At 37.9% G+C, this 17,508-nt stretch overlaps 1 protein-coding gene across 1 annotated transcript; it reads right to left on the reverse strand.

Annotated features, from left to right (window-relative positions):
* Positions 1–742: 742 nt before the first annotated feature.
* On the reverse strand, positions 743–16,616 carry LOC122078902 (putative clathrin assembly protein At2g01600). Its single transcript, XM_042645099.1, has 15 exons — positions 16,295–16,616; positions 16,080–16,149; positions 15,860–15,957; positions 12,221–12,359; positions 11,787–11,914; positions 8,733–8,825; positions 8,585–8,635; positions 6,521–6,586; positions 6,355–6,420; positions 5,904–5,984; positions 5,733–5,813; positions 5,249–5,428; positions 5,076–5,151; positions 4,835–4,956; positions 743–1,355 (listed from the first exon to the last, which is right to left on the reverse strand). The coding sequence occupies exons 1-15, from the start codon at positions 16,385–16,387 to the stop codon at positions 990–992; spliced, it is 1,710 nt and encodes a 569-aa protein (XP_042501033.1). The 5' UTR covers positions 16,388–16,616; the 3' UTR covers positions 743–989.
* Positions 16,617–17,508: the final 892 nt, after the last annotated feature.

Here is a 17,508-nt window from a genome sequence, read left to right on the forward strand (position 1 = left end):
CCACCAAGAGAAGAAAAAAAAAACTTCTTATTATTATTTTTTTTTTTTTTGGGTAAAACCCATCCTGGATATTTTAATTAGGGCAAAAACAAATGCTTAGATTTGCCTGATACATTCAGACCCAATCCAGTCATGTAATATGATTGTCTAAACTAGTTAAGATCCTGTAACAATAATACCATCATATCTGATTAAATACACTAGGTTCTGCAGCCCCCTGAACTCAGAAGATGTAGTTTCTCTGCAACACAGCTCAGCAAGATCTGCATTTCATGAACTCCAAGACTGAGTTGGTATAAATTTTTAGTATAGATTCTGGGTCAGGAATACATTCTCAAACAAGAAATAGGGAGAACCGAGTCTCAAAACACATTTTAGACCTAGAATCAATTCCAAGAATGCATTCAAAACACAGCCTAAATCAGGGTGTTCTGACAATGCGAGCAACTGGGCTGGGGTGGGGGGGCTCTTCTGTATCACAGCTAACACATTTTGATGTAAAGTTTAAAAATTGTTAGCATCCAATGCTTAACCTGGATTTAGATCTCATGAAGAGGGGGCAATTCTCCACCCTGGAAATGACCGGTCAGAACGTGAAACCAAGGGCACAAAAAATAAATAAATAAATAATCAGTGAGGAAATGCAAAGAACAGAAAGGAAGCCATGCACATCCAACTCTTTGTAAGGTCTGAAGAAACCAAAAGATTTCTTGCTCGAAACATGTCATGTGCTTGTGCTATATTTGGACAAGGAAAGGATGATCTAGATTGCAAATAAGTACACTTTACAGTAACATGGTGACAATGTAATGAACTATATCAACATCTAAAAAATCTTATACATCCTCTATATTCCAAATGCGACTCCATCTTCTGCTGCTCAAATCAACATACGACTCAGTCTGCGCACTAACATTGACTAAATACAGAAAACCAGAAAGCTCAACATAGGTGCCGGTAGATTACATCATATGTATCTCATAATAAAGCTATAGCAGGCCAGTAGTCCCAAAAGGATTATTACTTTGCGGATGAAGAGCTGGGTTCACATGAAAGCCCCCAAAGCCTGTGTCACCAAAAGGATTTGATGGGTCCATAATCTGCTGCTGCTGCTGCTGCTGCTGCTGATACTGATGCTGATGGGTGGGCTGATACTGTGCAAAAGGATTCGGCTGTTGCTGAGCCATTGCAGCCATTTGAACTGCTGGTGGGGGAGGAATACTGTTTGAAAAAGCAAACGGATCCTGGACTTCAAAAGGGTTTGGAGCTGGCACTCCATAAGCAGGCTGCCGAGCAGCTCTATATGCACCTTCATCATACAAGCTGTTGAGAGTGAGTGAATCCAATCCACCAGCCTGCCATGCATTAAACCAAGGGAAAATGAGGATCTTTAATACCCAACTGAATGATATTATAAGGAATGAGGGTATTCTATGTGCAGCAGTAAACTAACAACGATATTGCTCCCAGGAAAGGTCCAACTTGCATTCAGTGGTTCCCTGGTCTACGTATACCATGCAACCTTACCTAGTCTGCAATGATATCTGCTCGTGGTAGATTGGATGGGGGTTGAAATTTTGTGGATAGGTAGACCCCATACATTACCAAATGGGATTTGTTTGCCTAGGAATAAGTCTGTGGTTGGGTTGTATACATGTTGGGCCTTTGGTCCATGGAGTTTTCAATGTGGAGGGCAACTTTAATGGGCCTAAAATATGGGTATTAAGGCTGCATATGGGATTGCTTTTATTAGGGTTAGTTTCTTATACTTAGCTCATTTTTAACTTGTTTTAGGTTAGTTCAATTGAACCAGTTCCATGTAGTTCAATTTAAGTTGTCTCTAATTATGTATTTCATTGGTCATTAGTCCACATCAAACTCAAGTCAGAGACATGTTAGGACTTAAAAAGTTTGACTACGTTTTGAGTTAATTTCCTAGTCAGTTTAGATGTCTTAATTGGTTAAGGATTGGGTTAGGCCTTTCCTTTATAGTGTCTACATCAGTTTTTGAGTATTCTATTTAAGTTTGTAAGGAAGGCCAGCATTGTGCACAAATTTAGTAAAAAAATTGCAGCTTTTGCTTGCCTCTTCATGTTTGAAGATCTTTTGTGTTTGTTCAAGGAGCCCCTTCTATGCAATCAAGGTAAGTTGTTGTTTGATCCAATCGAACCGCTTTGCAATATGAAGCCAGGATGTTATTTTCTGTTTTTCTTGTTATCCATCTTCTTCTTCATCCATTAATGATTAAGTTCTTCTGCAACTTATGTTCTACCCAGAACTTACATATTACATGTTTTAGATTAAGCAATTTACCCATTAGAGACCTTTAAGATTTGGACCAACAGTTCATCAACCTTAAATATGAAGCCGATTCTTTCGATCTGGAGATATTTAAGATTTCCTATTCTGCCCTTATTGCTTAAACTTGATTCGGTCTTCTGAATTGATTTACTGATTTTCATGATCAGCTATTACAGATTTTTAATCCTATACTCTGATTTCTATCTTGGGTAGTGAATTTACTGATTTATCCCTATCCTATTGCTACTAGGATTACCTCGTGTTTTCTGATCCAACCATCGGATCGATCTCTGATTTTCAGCAAGTACTCTGCCCTATGTTTATTGAACTCGATTTGAGTTTCAGCCTTGTTTGACCATCTGAATTTGTTTAAAAATTTAGTTTCTCTTAAATCTATATTTTATTCTCTGTGAAAAGGTACTACACTACCCCGAGGTCCCCTACTTACATGTCAAGTTCCAGCCCACGCAGAATTTTCCAAGTGGCCAAATACTGCAGAGAAAATTTTGGGACTACAAAGGGTGCATGGACGACTTGGGTGCCAGGGCATACATGGGAGGGTAAATGATTGTAAGCCGAAATTTGGCACATGGCAAATCCAGATCCTTTCTTAAATATCCAACGGTCAGAATTTCCACATCACATTCCACAAATAGGCGTGCACTGTGCAGACCAGGTAAGTTGCATGATCTGTGCATACCAGGGAACCTTTCACCATCAGTAAATTGAAAAATCTCCAAAAAAACAAACTAAGCAATCTGAGGTCAAAATAATGCAGGTATTACACCCCCTTCCAAACAAAAATAAAAATAAAATCTCAAATGATGTACTTTCTATCAAATAGTCACTTTCCTCCCAGGTGACAGCATTAGCCAAACCCTATGTTTCATCAGCAATCATCAAATGAAAATTCTATATTATGTAAATTAAAACAGGGGGAGCACCAGAAATGCATGCACATCGCACATTTTATGAAGTCAAAATTGAGAATATCCAAGCCCATAAAAATGTCATGGACAGAAGTCACAGAAACAAGTAAAAATTGAAACAAGGAACCTGGAAGCTCATAAAATGTCCATCCAACCCATATCCATTAATAGAATGTTCCTAGTACCCTTTGATAGGCATCAAATGATATTTTCATGCACAAGCACCAGATGCTAGATAGCAAGATATAGAATGAACATGGATAGACCATACCATCACTTCATCATCAACCAAAAAGGAATATTATCGGAGACAGGAGCGCAGCAAAAGTATGATAAGAGTGGAATGGCTTCTATCAAAAAACAAGGAAAAGACAAAGGATGGACAGAATGATGGAACAACATTTATGTCCCCAACCACAACCAGTTGGGAAAATTCTAAGTTGAGGACCTGAGGTGATGTTTTCCCAATTGAGTAAGCTACACAAATCCCGCCACACCATTTTGTGTCTCCCTCTCAGTCTGATAGATAAGTACCACATAGCAGGTTCTTTTTCCTTTTTAATATTGTTTTTCAGTAACTAAAGAGACTTTATTATGGGAAAGAAAAGGGAACTTTCATAACAGAAAACATGAGATACCGATCCCCCACAAAAACATAACATTAGATATGAAGAACCCCAGGCCTAAGGAAGAACTCACCGTATGGCTTTTGTTTCTTCCTGCACCCTCCTCCCCAGGTAAGGGGGTATCAGCAGTTTATTTCAGCAGGGCAGTGTGGACACTGAAAGTTTGCCATCCAAAAAGAATCCTTGCAAACAAGACTGGAAATACCCTAGAATGCGTATTCCAGAAAAATAAATATTTTCGGGCCAAGTTAGCCAAGTCCTTCCCCAGGGGCAAGTATGGCACGTTTTGTCACACTAATTGCCTTACTAAAAGAACACTTGCAAACAAGACTGGAAATACCCCTCAAGGTTATCAAGGCGTAAGGCGACCCAAGGCAATGGAGGATGATAAAAAATCAAGGCGACACCTAGGCAATGCCCTGATAACTATGATATCCCTAGAATACATACACCCAAAAATAAATATTTTCTCAATGGCCAAGTTAGCCAAGTCCTTCCATGTGCAAGTACAACACATTTTGTCATCATTACCGCCTTAAATTTTGATTTACAGGTCTCCAACATAAAAGGAATTTCTGGCTTGATTACCCGAATAATTTGCATCAGATGGTACACGCAAAACCTTTTCCAGCGATACCTCGATTGCCAAAATCTAACGGTCAAATTGAAAGATATCACTCCTTCCCACACAAAATGTTTATGCGGATCTATCTATGCACTTATGTATGTATGTATGCATGCATACAAGCATGAGCATTGCCAAAAAGGAGAAAAAGTTACAAGTGTTTGCATTCTAACAGAGGATGCAGTTCTGAGCACCAATTTAGTCAAATACATTATTTTCTAAGTAAATCAACATCGATGCAAGATATTATCATGGAAGCAAAAAGTAGTTTTTTTTCCTATTTCCACCAGTATTACTCTGCCAGACATGAGTCACAAATGAGAAAAGAATAAATAAAAAGCAGATAGACCCACCAATTGTCTTTCATTAACTGTAGATAAATTGCTGCTTGGTGTAGTAACCAGTGCAAGCTCCCATCCGGTAGGATCCAGATCCTTTGCTTGAACAGACCCAAAATCATATGATGCAGTATCATCTGCAAACATAGGTCGTTATTTTTTTACATGAACACTAAAAGGTATAGAATGACCACACAGAACAAGTAATTTTTGGGGCCACCCGGAAAGAAGGGGGAGATCAGTAGGAATATCTTACTAGATGGAACAATGGCTAAAGCCAATGCATTGCCTTCCTCTATCGCAGATGCATCAGGAGTTCCACCATTTAATCCCTGCAGATAAGAAGACAAATGAGGTAGTTTATAGAAAATTACAGCTGATTCAATAATCAAAACCAAAAGATAATATAGTTTTCAAGTCGAGATTTACCAGAAGATCTCCAGTGTCAAGGCTGTTAGGGGGAGGAGTAACTTCAGGAGTAATCTCAGAAGGTTCAGCAGCAACCTCGTCGAAAGGAAGTGGCCTTGGTTCCTCTACTGGAGGTTTTACATCATCAGGAGAAGGAGCTTCTTCTGGTTTGTAAGTCAGAAGTAATCTCTCTGGAAATTCCTGACTCACCATGGGCAGATGTTAGTTCTACAGCATACATCTTCATGCACAAGTAAGGCATTTGACTAGCATATTGATGTAATTGATGCGTGTAACAGAAATATTCTCAATACAAAAAACAGTCTAAATTTAAGTGTTGTCATTTTGAGTATTACATATATACTGTTCAACATTTAGAAGTATAAACCATGTATGGTACACCAATCCCATCTTCTAGTAATGAACATCTCATCCAGTACATTTAATAGCATACTAACCAATACTTACCCAAGAAAAATAAAATAAAATAAAATAGCATACTAACCAATTGCTCAGTTGAAATCGAAACCATACGAGGTGCTTCTTTTATGTATTCTTCCATGGTTGCGAGAAACGACTGTGGAGGCTGTACATAGAGAGATGAATATTAACTTGGCTTCAATTCAAACTATAATTTAAAAAATAAAAAAAATAAAATCAACTAGAAGAACCTCACCTCTCTCAAAACAGGAAACTGGAAATTTCTCGCAAGTTCCAATCCTCTGCAAACTTCATAGAAATCAGAAAGGCCCCCTGTCTGCAATTGAAATTTCAACTTCCTTAGTTAAAAAACCTAACCACCAAAAAGTTAGTCAATAACCACTCTTAACCTTAGCTCAGGGTTTTCAAGCATCGGAATTGGATCAGGCATATCAGCCAACACCTATCCAACAATACTGCAGCAACTGTGAGTTTTCAGCCAAAGCTCGGCCAGGATTGGGCAGTTTCTGCCGATCTGTATCAGGAATTAGCATTGGCAGATCCCAATCTGGTCTCTAATACTGATTTTTAAATCTTTGCTCTTAGATTCGAAACAGAAACCCAAAATATAACTTACATCAACCAAGCAGATTAATCAGAAATATTTGTTTTGAAGAAAATTTCATGTAATTCATACGTAACATTACCTGCTGGCCAGCTCGTTTGTAGATTTCCAGGGCTTTCATAGCTTCATGTCTTGGCATCTCAAAAAACTACAGGAAAACAAAATTAATGATGAGAAAGGAAATGAAGTGACACATGGTATTGTTAGGACATATAAGCAACTCACACACAAATAAAAATATCATTTACCTTATCAATAAGATTGATGATACCATCATTAATAGCACAATAGAGTTTAAAACTCTCTTTGAGTACCTGAAAAATGAGATTAGATAATTAGAATAGTGAGGCGTCAATGCAAGTAGAACAATATCAACTAGAACCTCAAAGATTAATAGGATCTGGGTAAATTTTCTCAAGATGAAGCCCCAACATTGCAGGATATGAGATAGGACTAGAGGGTAGCTGGAATTTCATTCTCACTATTGATTTCTTTATTAGAGAGAGAGAGAGAGAGAGAGAGAGAGAGAGAGATGGAGAAAAGGTATCATGATTTAAATTATAGTAAATGATCATGAGGTTGCACTGACTATATGCTTTTTGAGAAAACTAAATCCCCCAAAAGAAGTCTATTTTTTTTTCTTCAAAATAAGAACAATGTTTATAAGCGAACCTATAGATCAACCCAAAAGAGGACAACAAGATCAATCCAGTCAACCATCACGCAGAACTAGATTGACATGATGATCAACTTTATCAAGGCGTAAGGCGACCCAAGGTGATGGAGGATGGTAAAAAACAAAAGCGACCAACGTGCCAGTCCAAACTGAGCCGCCTGGGCGCCTAGGTGACGCCCTGATAACCATGCTGATGATATGCGCATATGTTATGTATAAAGCTATGTAAGAATACAACTGTGAAAGAGAAAGAGCCTCTATTGGTTAAAAATATCATAAAAAGGTATACAAAATTTATAAAAAAGCACCAAATGATGCAAATTCATCACCAAAATAGGCTTGTTTTATTAGGAATTAGCCTAGGGTTGAATTCCATATATGTCCTTTGATCCCATGTTTTTTTAGTGTAAATAGGCCACTATTATGGGCATAAACTAGGGGCTTTAAGGCTGCATACGAGATTAACTAGTTTGTTTCGGGAACAAAAACAAATCATACAATTGCTATGCATAATGGCAAGAAACATTTGCCTATTTTTATAACAGATCGTATGGTAGGTCACAAATTGGGAGAATTTGCACCTACTATAAATTTCTGAGGACATGCAATAAATGATAATAAATCTCGTCGTTCATTGGTTTCCATTTTGGTTGGGTTCAATTTTAGTTGTTAGTCTTTGGGGTTAAGTTATTAGCTGAGTCAAGTCATTAGTTTCCTTCTTTAGTTTGTTTCTATTTTCAGTTTTTAGAAACTTATGCAATAGGCAACCAATTAGAAGTTTCTATTTTTGAGACATTCTAAATTGGAGTACTCCCCCCCCCCCCCTTGTTATCACTATTAATACAAAGCTAGGAGGTTCCTATAGCTGAACGATTTGAAGAATTAAACCATGGCTGCTGCTGCTGTTTCTCCTTGCGGGGAATTGCTTTGTGTTTGATCAAAGCTGGTGGAGTTGGTGTTTGATCCAACTGACCCTTTGCGGGGGGAAGCCCGAGGGTCTATTTCTCCTTTATTTTCTTTTCTTCTTCTCCTTCTTTGCTGTTCAAGGTGTTCAAGACCTGCAACTTCAACCTCAATCCATCACAGGTAACTGAATCTGGTCCTTTCTCGATTCTGCCCAGAAATTCCAGAATTTCTGGCCCTCCAAAAAAGGAAAAATGGTAAAATCCAAGCTGACCATTCAACATGAACAAATAGCCAGAAGTGGCTGTAATTTTCAACTTCACCAACAAACAAGACCTAGGAGTAAATGAAATCATTGCACTTGAAAACCAACAACATCAGTACATCACAGCCCCAAACAAGTCCTGACACATTAGTGACTCCCTCGTTAGTGTGTCTGCATGTCATTTTCTTTTTTATTTTTTGCTTCGTTGGAAACAAATTCCCCCTATTATTCCCATTTTTTAATGTTTAACTGGGTTGCAGTCTGAAGAACCATCCAGGGACAACGCAATGCACTGTTTTTACACAATAACCTACCTTGTGTCAATCAAGTCATTTTAAAACTAAAAATTTTCTATTTATCATGATTTGGGGAAAGTATCAGCTATTACTTTTACTTCATTAATGATTCAAACAGCAGAAACTAGGAATGTCAAAATTGTCATGGAAACCAAGAGTAAGCAATACATACCAGTGCCAGGGCATATTGTATTACGTAATTGCCAACAGCAGCACCTTCTGGCTGTAAAGTCAAAGACATTAAAATCAAGGTCATCCTTCACATGTCACACCCACCCACACACACACACACACACACACACACTTGTTGCATAAATTACCCGGCATCCAATAAGACGGTACAGCAGCTGTTGGAAAGCTGGCAACTGCTCCAACAGTTCTTCACTGTCAAGATCCCTGGTTCGACTGTAACCCTGATTATACAGAGACATTATAACAAACAATATCACAGATCCAGAGTGGTGAAAAACTAGCATGTTGACAAACTTGACAACATGTTTTAGCTTACCTAATCAACATGATAGAACACCAAGGGGTGAGCAGGAATATACTTTTTTCCTTATTTTTCCCCCCTTCTTTGATTTTAGGAAAATTTTTCAAGAAGAAAAGTTAATTACAGTAAACCCACTATATATTAATTGAAGTCTCAGACTCAAAAAGAGAAAAATTTATTTCCTTGGATCCTCCACCATGAGAGGATTAGAATACAAGGAACCAGCAAAAGTTCATCATTGAAAATGCAAAATTTCTAATTCCAAAACAAAAAAAGGGCGAATGCAGTGCACAAGGCAACTCCAAGCAAAGGAATTTAACTACCAATCAATCACAAGGTCAAGTTGATCCACCAAGGAAAACATGTGCTCACTTTCTTCCATTCAAACAAACTTTCTTTTGGAAAAGGAAAAGGAGAAAATAGAACAGTCAGCAGTACAGTGTAGGAGATAGACATACACATGCATTTCAGCTCAGCAGAAGTTTTTATATATATACTCTCAAGAGACTAGTCCCATGGCAATGAACCGAAGGCAACCCCATACATGGTTAAGAATAGCCCCACAAAAATCTTTGAGTTAATTGTCCACTCAAATCATAATCATTCAATATCCATCAAAAACTCTTTTATTTTTTTCCTTCCACAAACAACACAACTACAAATGGAGTAATTTCAAAAAGATTCTTCCCCTTTCACCAAAGTGAATGTAGAAGTAGATGACATGAAATCCTAATATAAATAAGGATATACCCCACTCAATTCCAAAACAGCATGCTAATGCAATCTGGAAATCCAAATTGTGGATCCCAGATGCATGCAGACCCAACGATCAAATCTCTGATCAGATCTGAGATAGGGGGAGTAACCACGTTGTTAAGGGAAGAAATTAGATATGAGATCCAATCCAGTATGCACTGCTCAACAGCACCAAAACTCATATTTTTTACTCAAATAATCTATAATTGATGGGGGGGGGTATTACATATGGAAAAAGTCTCTCTCTCTGAAGCTATAGTGTTTCCTACGCCTTCTCACATAAGAATTTTTTACTGTTTTTCTCTATATTTATATATAGAGACCTTCTAAATTCCTAATTTGACTCATAAAAAGACTCCTAATCACACACACACACTCAATATAAAGTAAATATATATATATATAAAGATCTAAAATTCCTAATTTTTCCTTCTTTGACTGCATCATCCCCTCCTAGCTGCAGTAAGGGTTTCCTCTTTTCTTTTTTTCCCTGCTGGTGCATTACTATAGTTCAACTACTGTTTTATAGTTAGTCTTTGATTCTATTCCTTTTACAACATGCTATGCTACTATAGGCAGATATTCCAACTATTAGTGTTTATAATCAATTTAAACAGGTTATTTAGGAGGGAATCAAGTGAGAATAATTATTCATTTCTTGACTAGTTCCCACACTGATTGTGTGAAACCAGATCCGAGTGTTAAGTATTCCACATAATTTGATCAGATACCATTGATTTCATTTAAAACTTAGGGATTTGAATCTGCAGCCAGTGAAGAATAAGACCCGAGGCATATCACTTGGATAGTATTTGCTTATGTCACAACTGGATTCTTCAAGACTGGTCCTGTGATATGCATCTCATTGAACTTGTTTGATCCTTAACTTCTCGATCAATCAATTGGAGCTGTTGCTATCATATTGTCAGAAGTTCATAAGTTAGCTCATCATTCCTTTCAGTGTCAATTAATTTGGATCATTACTGGATTTTATACAAATTTAACTGAGCATTGATCGTACTCAGCAGAACAGAGTCAACAGACTAATTTTGGAGGTAAAGTGAATGATCATTGTGAAACAATAGAGTATTATTAGCGTTGGTTGATTCCAGTGAGGCCCAGATTACTTTATGGAAAAAATTCCTCGCAGCTGGCAGCTTTGAAAGTCCCCCTGCCATTCATTTTTTTCCCCCCTAAAATTCTCTCGCCCCCATCATCGCTCCCCCTATTGACGGCTACAATGGGTTCGGCTTGCGAATTCCTTCCAAAGCTGCCTGTTTAGTGGTCCCCCACCCTTATTCATCTTGATTACAACTGGCCCTCACTGAGACAACCGCTTCACAGCTATACCTGATGGGTCAAGGGGGAAGGAACCTGCAGTTTAGAAAAGCTTTACATTTTATTCATGTTTTTTTTTTTTTTTAAATCACCCGGATCCATGTAGCCGACCCCATTTAGTTGGGATAAGGCTGAGATGTGTTTGTTGTTGCTTTCTTCCTTTTCCAGCCTTCTTAATTATATTCTATTGGGATCCTGATGGGGGAGAAGTGGTGGAACTTTTTTTTGTCTAATCAGAAGTGGAAGGGAAGAGCTAATATTCATTGAGCCTAGGATGGTGAAGGGAATGGAATGGCTGGCTGGAACTTCAGATACTGACAAGGGTATTTTTGGGTGCATGCTGAATTGTGGAAAGAGGCTGGTGCCCCCTCCTCCTCCATCTATTCAAAAACTTTATTGTTACCTTTCACAAAGACTATGGCTCCCCTTCAATTGCATATTTTTCATGCCTTTTGAAATCTTTACAATCGACGGTTTTTTCCCCCTGAATCAGATGAGCTAACTCCCAGGGAGTCAATGTGTCAGGACAGCCACTTAATCACTAAAGATGAGCCCCCTTCAATTTCACTGCCAAAATTTCCTGCCTCTAACCTATTGCCGTTTCTCCTTATGTTCCTCTATTCTCTTTCTTGCTAAAAAAAATTCCTATACCTCTTTTTCTTTCCAAATTGGTTAAATTAGACACATGTAGACTGAAGGCAACAATACATGAATATGTACCTTCTCCTCCCCTTGTTTACAAAAAGGACCATTTGCACATATCAAAAACAAAAAAATAAAGAAATACCTTCTCCTGCCCTTGGGTAGGTCTTGGGAGATGTTCAGCTTCAATATCGTACTTCAAAACCCTAAAACATTCCAGTCTTTCCTCCAAATATAGTCCATAAGTACGAACCCATGCAGAGCAATCCCAAGCTGTAAAGAAAGACAGAAAATAAAAAATAAAAGCATGGGTTTCAGTTCTCAACATGAGCAAAAGAAGAACGGCAGTAATTTACATAGCAACTGTGATCAAGCAATCAATGGTCAAACATACATCTGGGCTGTATTTGTGTAAAAAAACAGGTATGGATGTTAGCATGATTCCAGCCTAATCATGGATAGCTGGACTGCACCATGCCATGTTTTTTTTTTTAAATCATTGTCCACCAAAAAAAATTATAGAAGTTTGCTGACAATGATAAAATTTGACAGTTAAGAGCAGGGTTTGATTAGACTAACCTATCGGGCTTGAATCATCCTTGAAATTGGATAACTGGAGAATTCGCCCTCTCTGTGTGAAATTTAGAAGCTCTTCACGGAAAGTAGGGTCACCCTCCCTCAGCAATCTATGTATAACTATTAATGTTTTTAATGCCACCTGTGGAGTGCCATCAAGAGAGGAAATATTACGAAGGACCGAAAAGCTCCACAAACAATGGCAAGGAGTGGAAAAGATATTAGAAACAACTGAAAGCTTTCACAAACAAGGGCAAGGAGACATAAGACCCAAAGTCTCCCCCTCCAAAAGAAAATTTCTGAACAGGTAATCAACAATAAAAGACTTGCTTTATGGAGTTCTATCAGTAAGAATGTACCATAGCAGGTCACCACTTCTACTAATTTTTTCCAACAAATGATAGACCACAGACATTTGATTTCATTATGAAGAACATAAAACAGAGCCTCAAGATCTATCATCGCAACAGGATGACAAGTGTCAATGTTCACAAGTATTTACCAATCCTATGAGATATAATCATCATTAAAGTAGTAATCTTTCTAACTCCTATCCTTCCCAATTTATTTTCTTTACCTGCAACTCTTCTTCAACTTCCACTCCTCTCCAGCCACTGAAACATCATTGTTAGCTGAAACAAACTGCATTATGGCTGGTAACTCCTGAGGAGGGGAAGTAATGGAGGCATTGCAGCAGAGGAACAAGGACCAGTCCATGGCAGGAATGACGAAAGTGGTGGAATATTACTTAGTGTAAGTTTCTTGTTGAGGAAAACTCAGAAAATAGTGAACCCTTTCTTCCATTGCCTATGGAGAATTTAGATCATTAGGGCTCTCCCCACCCTCAAAATACAGTTCGTTTAGATTCAAGATGTCAGAATTATGAAAAATGGACATGATATGAAGACAGGTAACTAAGACTTGTCCAAACTCTGGGTTAATAATGCTAAGACCGGTTTACATCAATTTGGTTGGATCTAGTTTGGTTCAAACCATGGATGATGGTTCAGATCTGGTTCTTCTAGAAACCAGGTATTGTGGAGCTGTTTAGAGACTTTTTTTTTTTTTTTAAAAAGTCTTACGGTTATAGGTTTCCTGAATTTCAGAAACCTTATCAGCTCATAGCTCGCGGGGGCCAATTTGAAGAGTGTTACAGCTTGTGGCTTCAAGGGTTCCAGATCTTCTGGAATCTTATCTTCTCTATATCATGGTTACCTTAAGAAGTTTATGTCCTTTTATTTTCTTGTTAATAAGAATCCAGTAGTCAGTTTGTATCAGTTTAGAACTTTCCCTTTTTTTAGCCTGCGCAAGAGAGGAGGTTTATTTTCACCTCCTTTAGTGGAATCATTCTTAAATATTGATAATAAAGTAGAATTCGTTCTCCCCTCTAGATTGGAGCCCTCCTGAATCATCTACTCGTGCATGTATGTTTCATGCATGATTAGACAATAACATATATTCAATTTTCTGTATTAAAAGTGTATGAAAAGTTTTTTTTTTTTTTTGGGGGGGGGGGGTGTGGGGGGTTGATATATGAAAAGGTAATTATGGAAAAAACAAAACAAAACAAAAAACGACACATTTTATCAACTAAGTATACATGAAGGATATATGGATGGGTAGGTGATCCAAACTTACTGTTCATATTTCCCTTTTTTGTGGAGAGAATGTATTATAGGAATGTATAAATTCTTTTTTCAATTTTATTGCAGCTACGATAAAGATGTATAATCTATGTATTATGACTCTTTTTCTTTCTATAAATAAACGTGTATTTTTTAATGGGAGAGGGCCACCAATAAGGGCAGTGTAAGAAGGAATCTGCACACCACACCAATGAGTGTTTAGAAAATGGTATCATGTAAATAGGGATAGGGTCCATATGAAGCCCACATGGTCAGAATAGGAGAGAGAATGTTAGTGTGGACCCCATTCCTCATTAGGTGAGAGGGCATATATTGGAATCTGTACTCTGGCAACATATGTTTCCCCTTTTCTTATTAAAGAAAAAGTTCTCTACAACTTTGATGGAAAATTTAGTTCATTGACCGGTATTTCGGCCAATTGGAGGGTTGATTTGGTTGGTTGTTGATGCAGATCCACTCAAGTTGGTCTGATTGGCTTTTGAGTAGTGGGCCCACTAACGGAATTCAAGGTTTACGATTTTGGTTTTGCCAGGGTGATCATCTAAACTTTGGGTTAATAATGCTGAACCGGTTTGCTTCAATTTGGGCTGGGTCTAGTTTGGTTCAAACTGTGGATGATGGTTCAGATCTGGTTCTTCTAGAAACCAGGTATCGTTGAGCTGTTTGGAGACTTTTTTGAATTTTTCCTTCAAGCCTTACGGTTACAGGTTTCCTGAATTTCAGAAACCTTATCAGCTCATAGCTCATTTTTTTTGGGGGGGGGGGGGGGAGTTTGAAGAGTGTTTACAGCTTGTGGCTTCAAGGATTCCAGACCTTGTGGAATCTTATCTTCTCTATATCATTAGTTACATCAAGAAGTTTATTTCTTTTAATTTTATTATATATTAGAGTCCAGTTGTCAGTTTAGAAATTTCCTTTTTTTTTCCCCTGCGCAAGAAAGATGGTTGGGTGAAGATAGGACGCCTCCCAAAGTAACTGGTTGATGGGAAGGAATTAGGGGTCAGTTCTTTATTCAATAAAATACTGTCAACTCAGTCCATTGATTGGCAGTTTAAGAGTCTAATTTTTTTTAATGTTTTCTTCTATTTTCAGCATTACAAAATGATTATAAAGGCTTAAAGCCCCCACAATATGATTGTGGAATAGACATTTGTTTTTGCTTGAAAGTGAAATTGTGATCTCTTCTCTCTCTCTCTCTCCTTTCTCCCCCCATATGATTGATTCCCTCTCATCCCCCCCGTAACGTTTCTGAAATTCTGTTCTCTCTCCTCTTGATCACAATCATTCTTTCTCTCTCTTATGCCCATCACTAGCAGATCCAGATCCTTCTATTGATCTGGCATCATTCGACCCCTCTAAGAAACTGGTAATGGATTTCTGTTGCATTGCAGTACAACATCAGAAGGGAGTATCATCAGGAGATTTAGTTTCACTCCAATGGTATTCCTTTTTATTCATCTTTGGTTGAGCGGCTTGAGCCAGGGTTTAAGAGATTGCAAAGGGCTTGTTTTAGAAAGGACTTTTGAACCACAATCAGTATTGTTAACTCAAAAAGGCTGAAAACAAAATGCTGTTGCAAGGAGTAATTCTACAAAGTTACTGTACAATGGGCTGTGTGAGCATCACTGTCTAGGACTCCGATTGCTAGAAGTACGCTAAGCAAGAAGCCAGCTCCATGAAGCTTAAATCTGGAAGTGACTCGATTTGAAAATTTAAAACAAGATGGTATCTAGACTTGAAGTTTGTGGCAGCACAATATTTCGAGCATGCCCTGTTGCCCCTCCAACTCCCAATCACTACTCTTAAACCAGAAATCAGAACTCCAAAACCAACGAACCAAAAGGGAATATCAACCATGCCAATTCCCCCCAAAATGAAAAGTACCCAAGCACTTTGTATTAAGTTATATGCACATGTAAACATCAAATGAAAAAAATACAAAGGAAAATAATCTCACTAGTTCCTATTGAATTTCAAAGAAGAGGAGAAATCATACCGTCCAGTTGTGAGTCTTAGCCAATCGCCTGGCAAGAGCATGTATACAGTAAACAACATCCGCTCGCGGCCGAATCACTGAGGTAGCAGGCAAGATTTCTGAAACAGAACCAAAATTCACAAGATTTGATTACCCAAAAATAGAAACCCCCACCCAAAATAGACTAAAAAACAAACGAACCCAACAAAATCTGGTTGAAATGAATAAATAAAAAACTCACTCCTGATATGCCTCTCCTTGGGAGGGCATTCGACGTGATTCGTGGCCTTCACGATCGCAACATCCACGTCCTTCAATAAGAAAATTTCGAAATTTTATAAAATAAATAACAACCATTAATCAGTCAAAACCGGACCTCCAATCAAACAAAAAAAAAACAAGTAATTTCATTCGAGATTTCGTTACAAAAAGGATTTTCCAAAACGAAAGATCTACCTTGAAATCGCTATTAACTTTGGCGAGGCCGACTTTGGTGGTGTCTTTGAGAGCACCATAAGCCTTTCTCCAAGAAGTCTGAAGCGTCGCCATGTGTCGCTCAGACCAGAAAATCCTTGCTTCTTCTCACTCCGTCGCCGCTCTCTCTCTCTCTCTCTCTCTCACGAAGAATGGATCAAGCAACCAGGCTGTCGATGTTGTTGATGCTTTCTTGATTGCTTCACTCTCTCTCTCTCCCTCTCCCTGTCTCTCTAAACTCTCTCTTCTTTCTCCCTGTCGCTCTGTGCTTTCCTGTCCAGAGCTGTTGGCGGCTCGTTCTTGGTACGTGACATCATTATTTATTTTTATTTTTTTTGTTAAAAAAATTGGTTATAGTATTTACCCCGTGATTCTTATGATCTATAGTCTTTGGTTTGTTGACCCATAGTTATGGTCCATAAAACCCTTGACGGTCACAGATCACTTGAATATTATTTGGATCTACTATCATATTTTGCAGGTAGAACTTATAAATCATTTCCAGTTGCCAGTTGGACGATCTTTACAATTTAACAGATCGGATGGTTACAACTTCCAACTACAGGCCCACGAAAAGAATCTATTAATTCCTTCTTTGATTTCTATATTAATTCTTCTTATGTTTCTGTCATGTGAAATGTGAAAAGTGAAATGTGAAATGTGAAAGAGTGATATGATAATTTTGAGCATTAGATAAATGGTTTAAAGAATCAATATCATATTGGATGTATTTTAATTTTTGTTCAATGCAACAGTAAGTCTACAGTAAATCTGTCAAAAAAGAGGGTAAAATTGTCTGATCAAACACAATATGGTAGTATCAGTCCAGACTCCAGACATCAAGTCCAATACTAATATTTTAAAACAATGATTAAATATTCAAGATGAGTTCTTCCTAATATGTCATACCGTCTCTTAGCGATCATTGACGAGTCACCTTACACACCCGACAAGATGGGTTTCTTGAGGTTTCTGCTTTTGTGGGTGTTGGGTTTTTTGGTTTATTGACTTGACTCGTCATAGATAGTGATCAGGAAAAATTGTTCGTGGGAGGAATTTCTTGGAAAACCAATGAAGAAACTTTGAAAGATCACTTCAAGAAGTGTTGGGATGTTATGGAATCCGTGATAATGAGATACAAGAATATAAGGAGTACAAGAGGATTTGGGTTTGTTCTATTCTCAGATTCAGCAGTA

The sequence above is a fragment of the Macadamia integrifolia genome, chromosome 5 (genome assembly GCF_013358625.1).
Source record: "Macadamia integrifolia cultivar HAES 741 chromosome 5, SCU_Mint_v3, whole genome shotgun sequence".
Taxonomy (NCBI): Eukaryota; Viridiplantae; Streptophyta; class Magnoliopsida; order Proteales; family Proteaceae; genus Macadamia; species Macadamia integrifolia.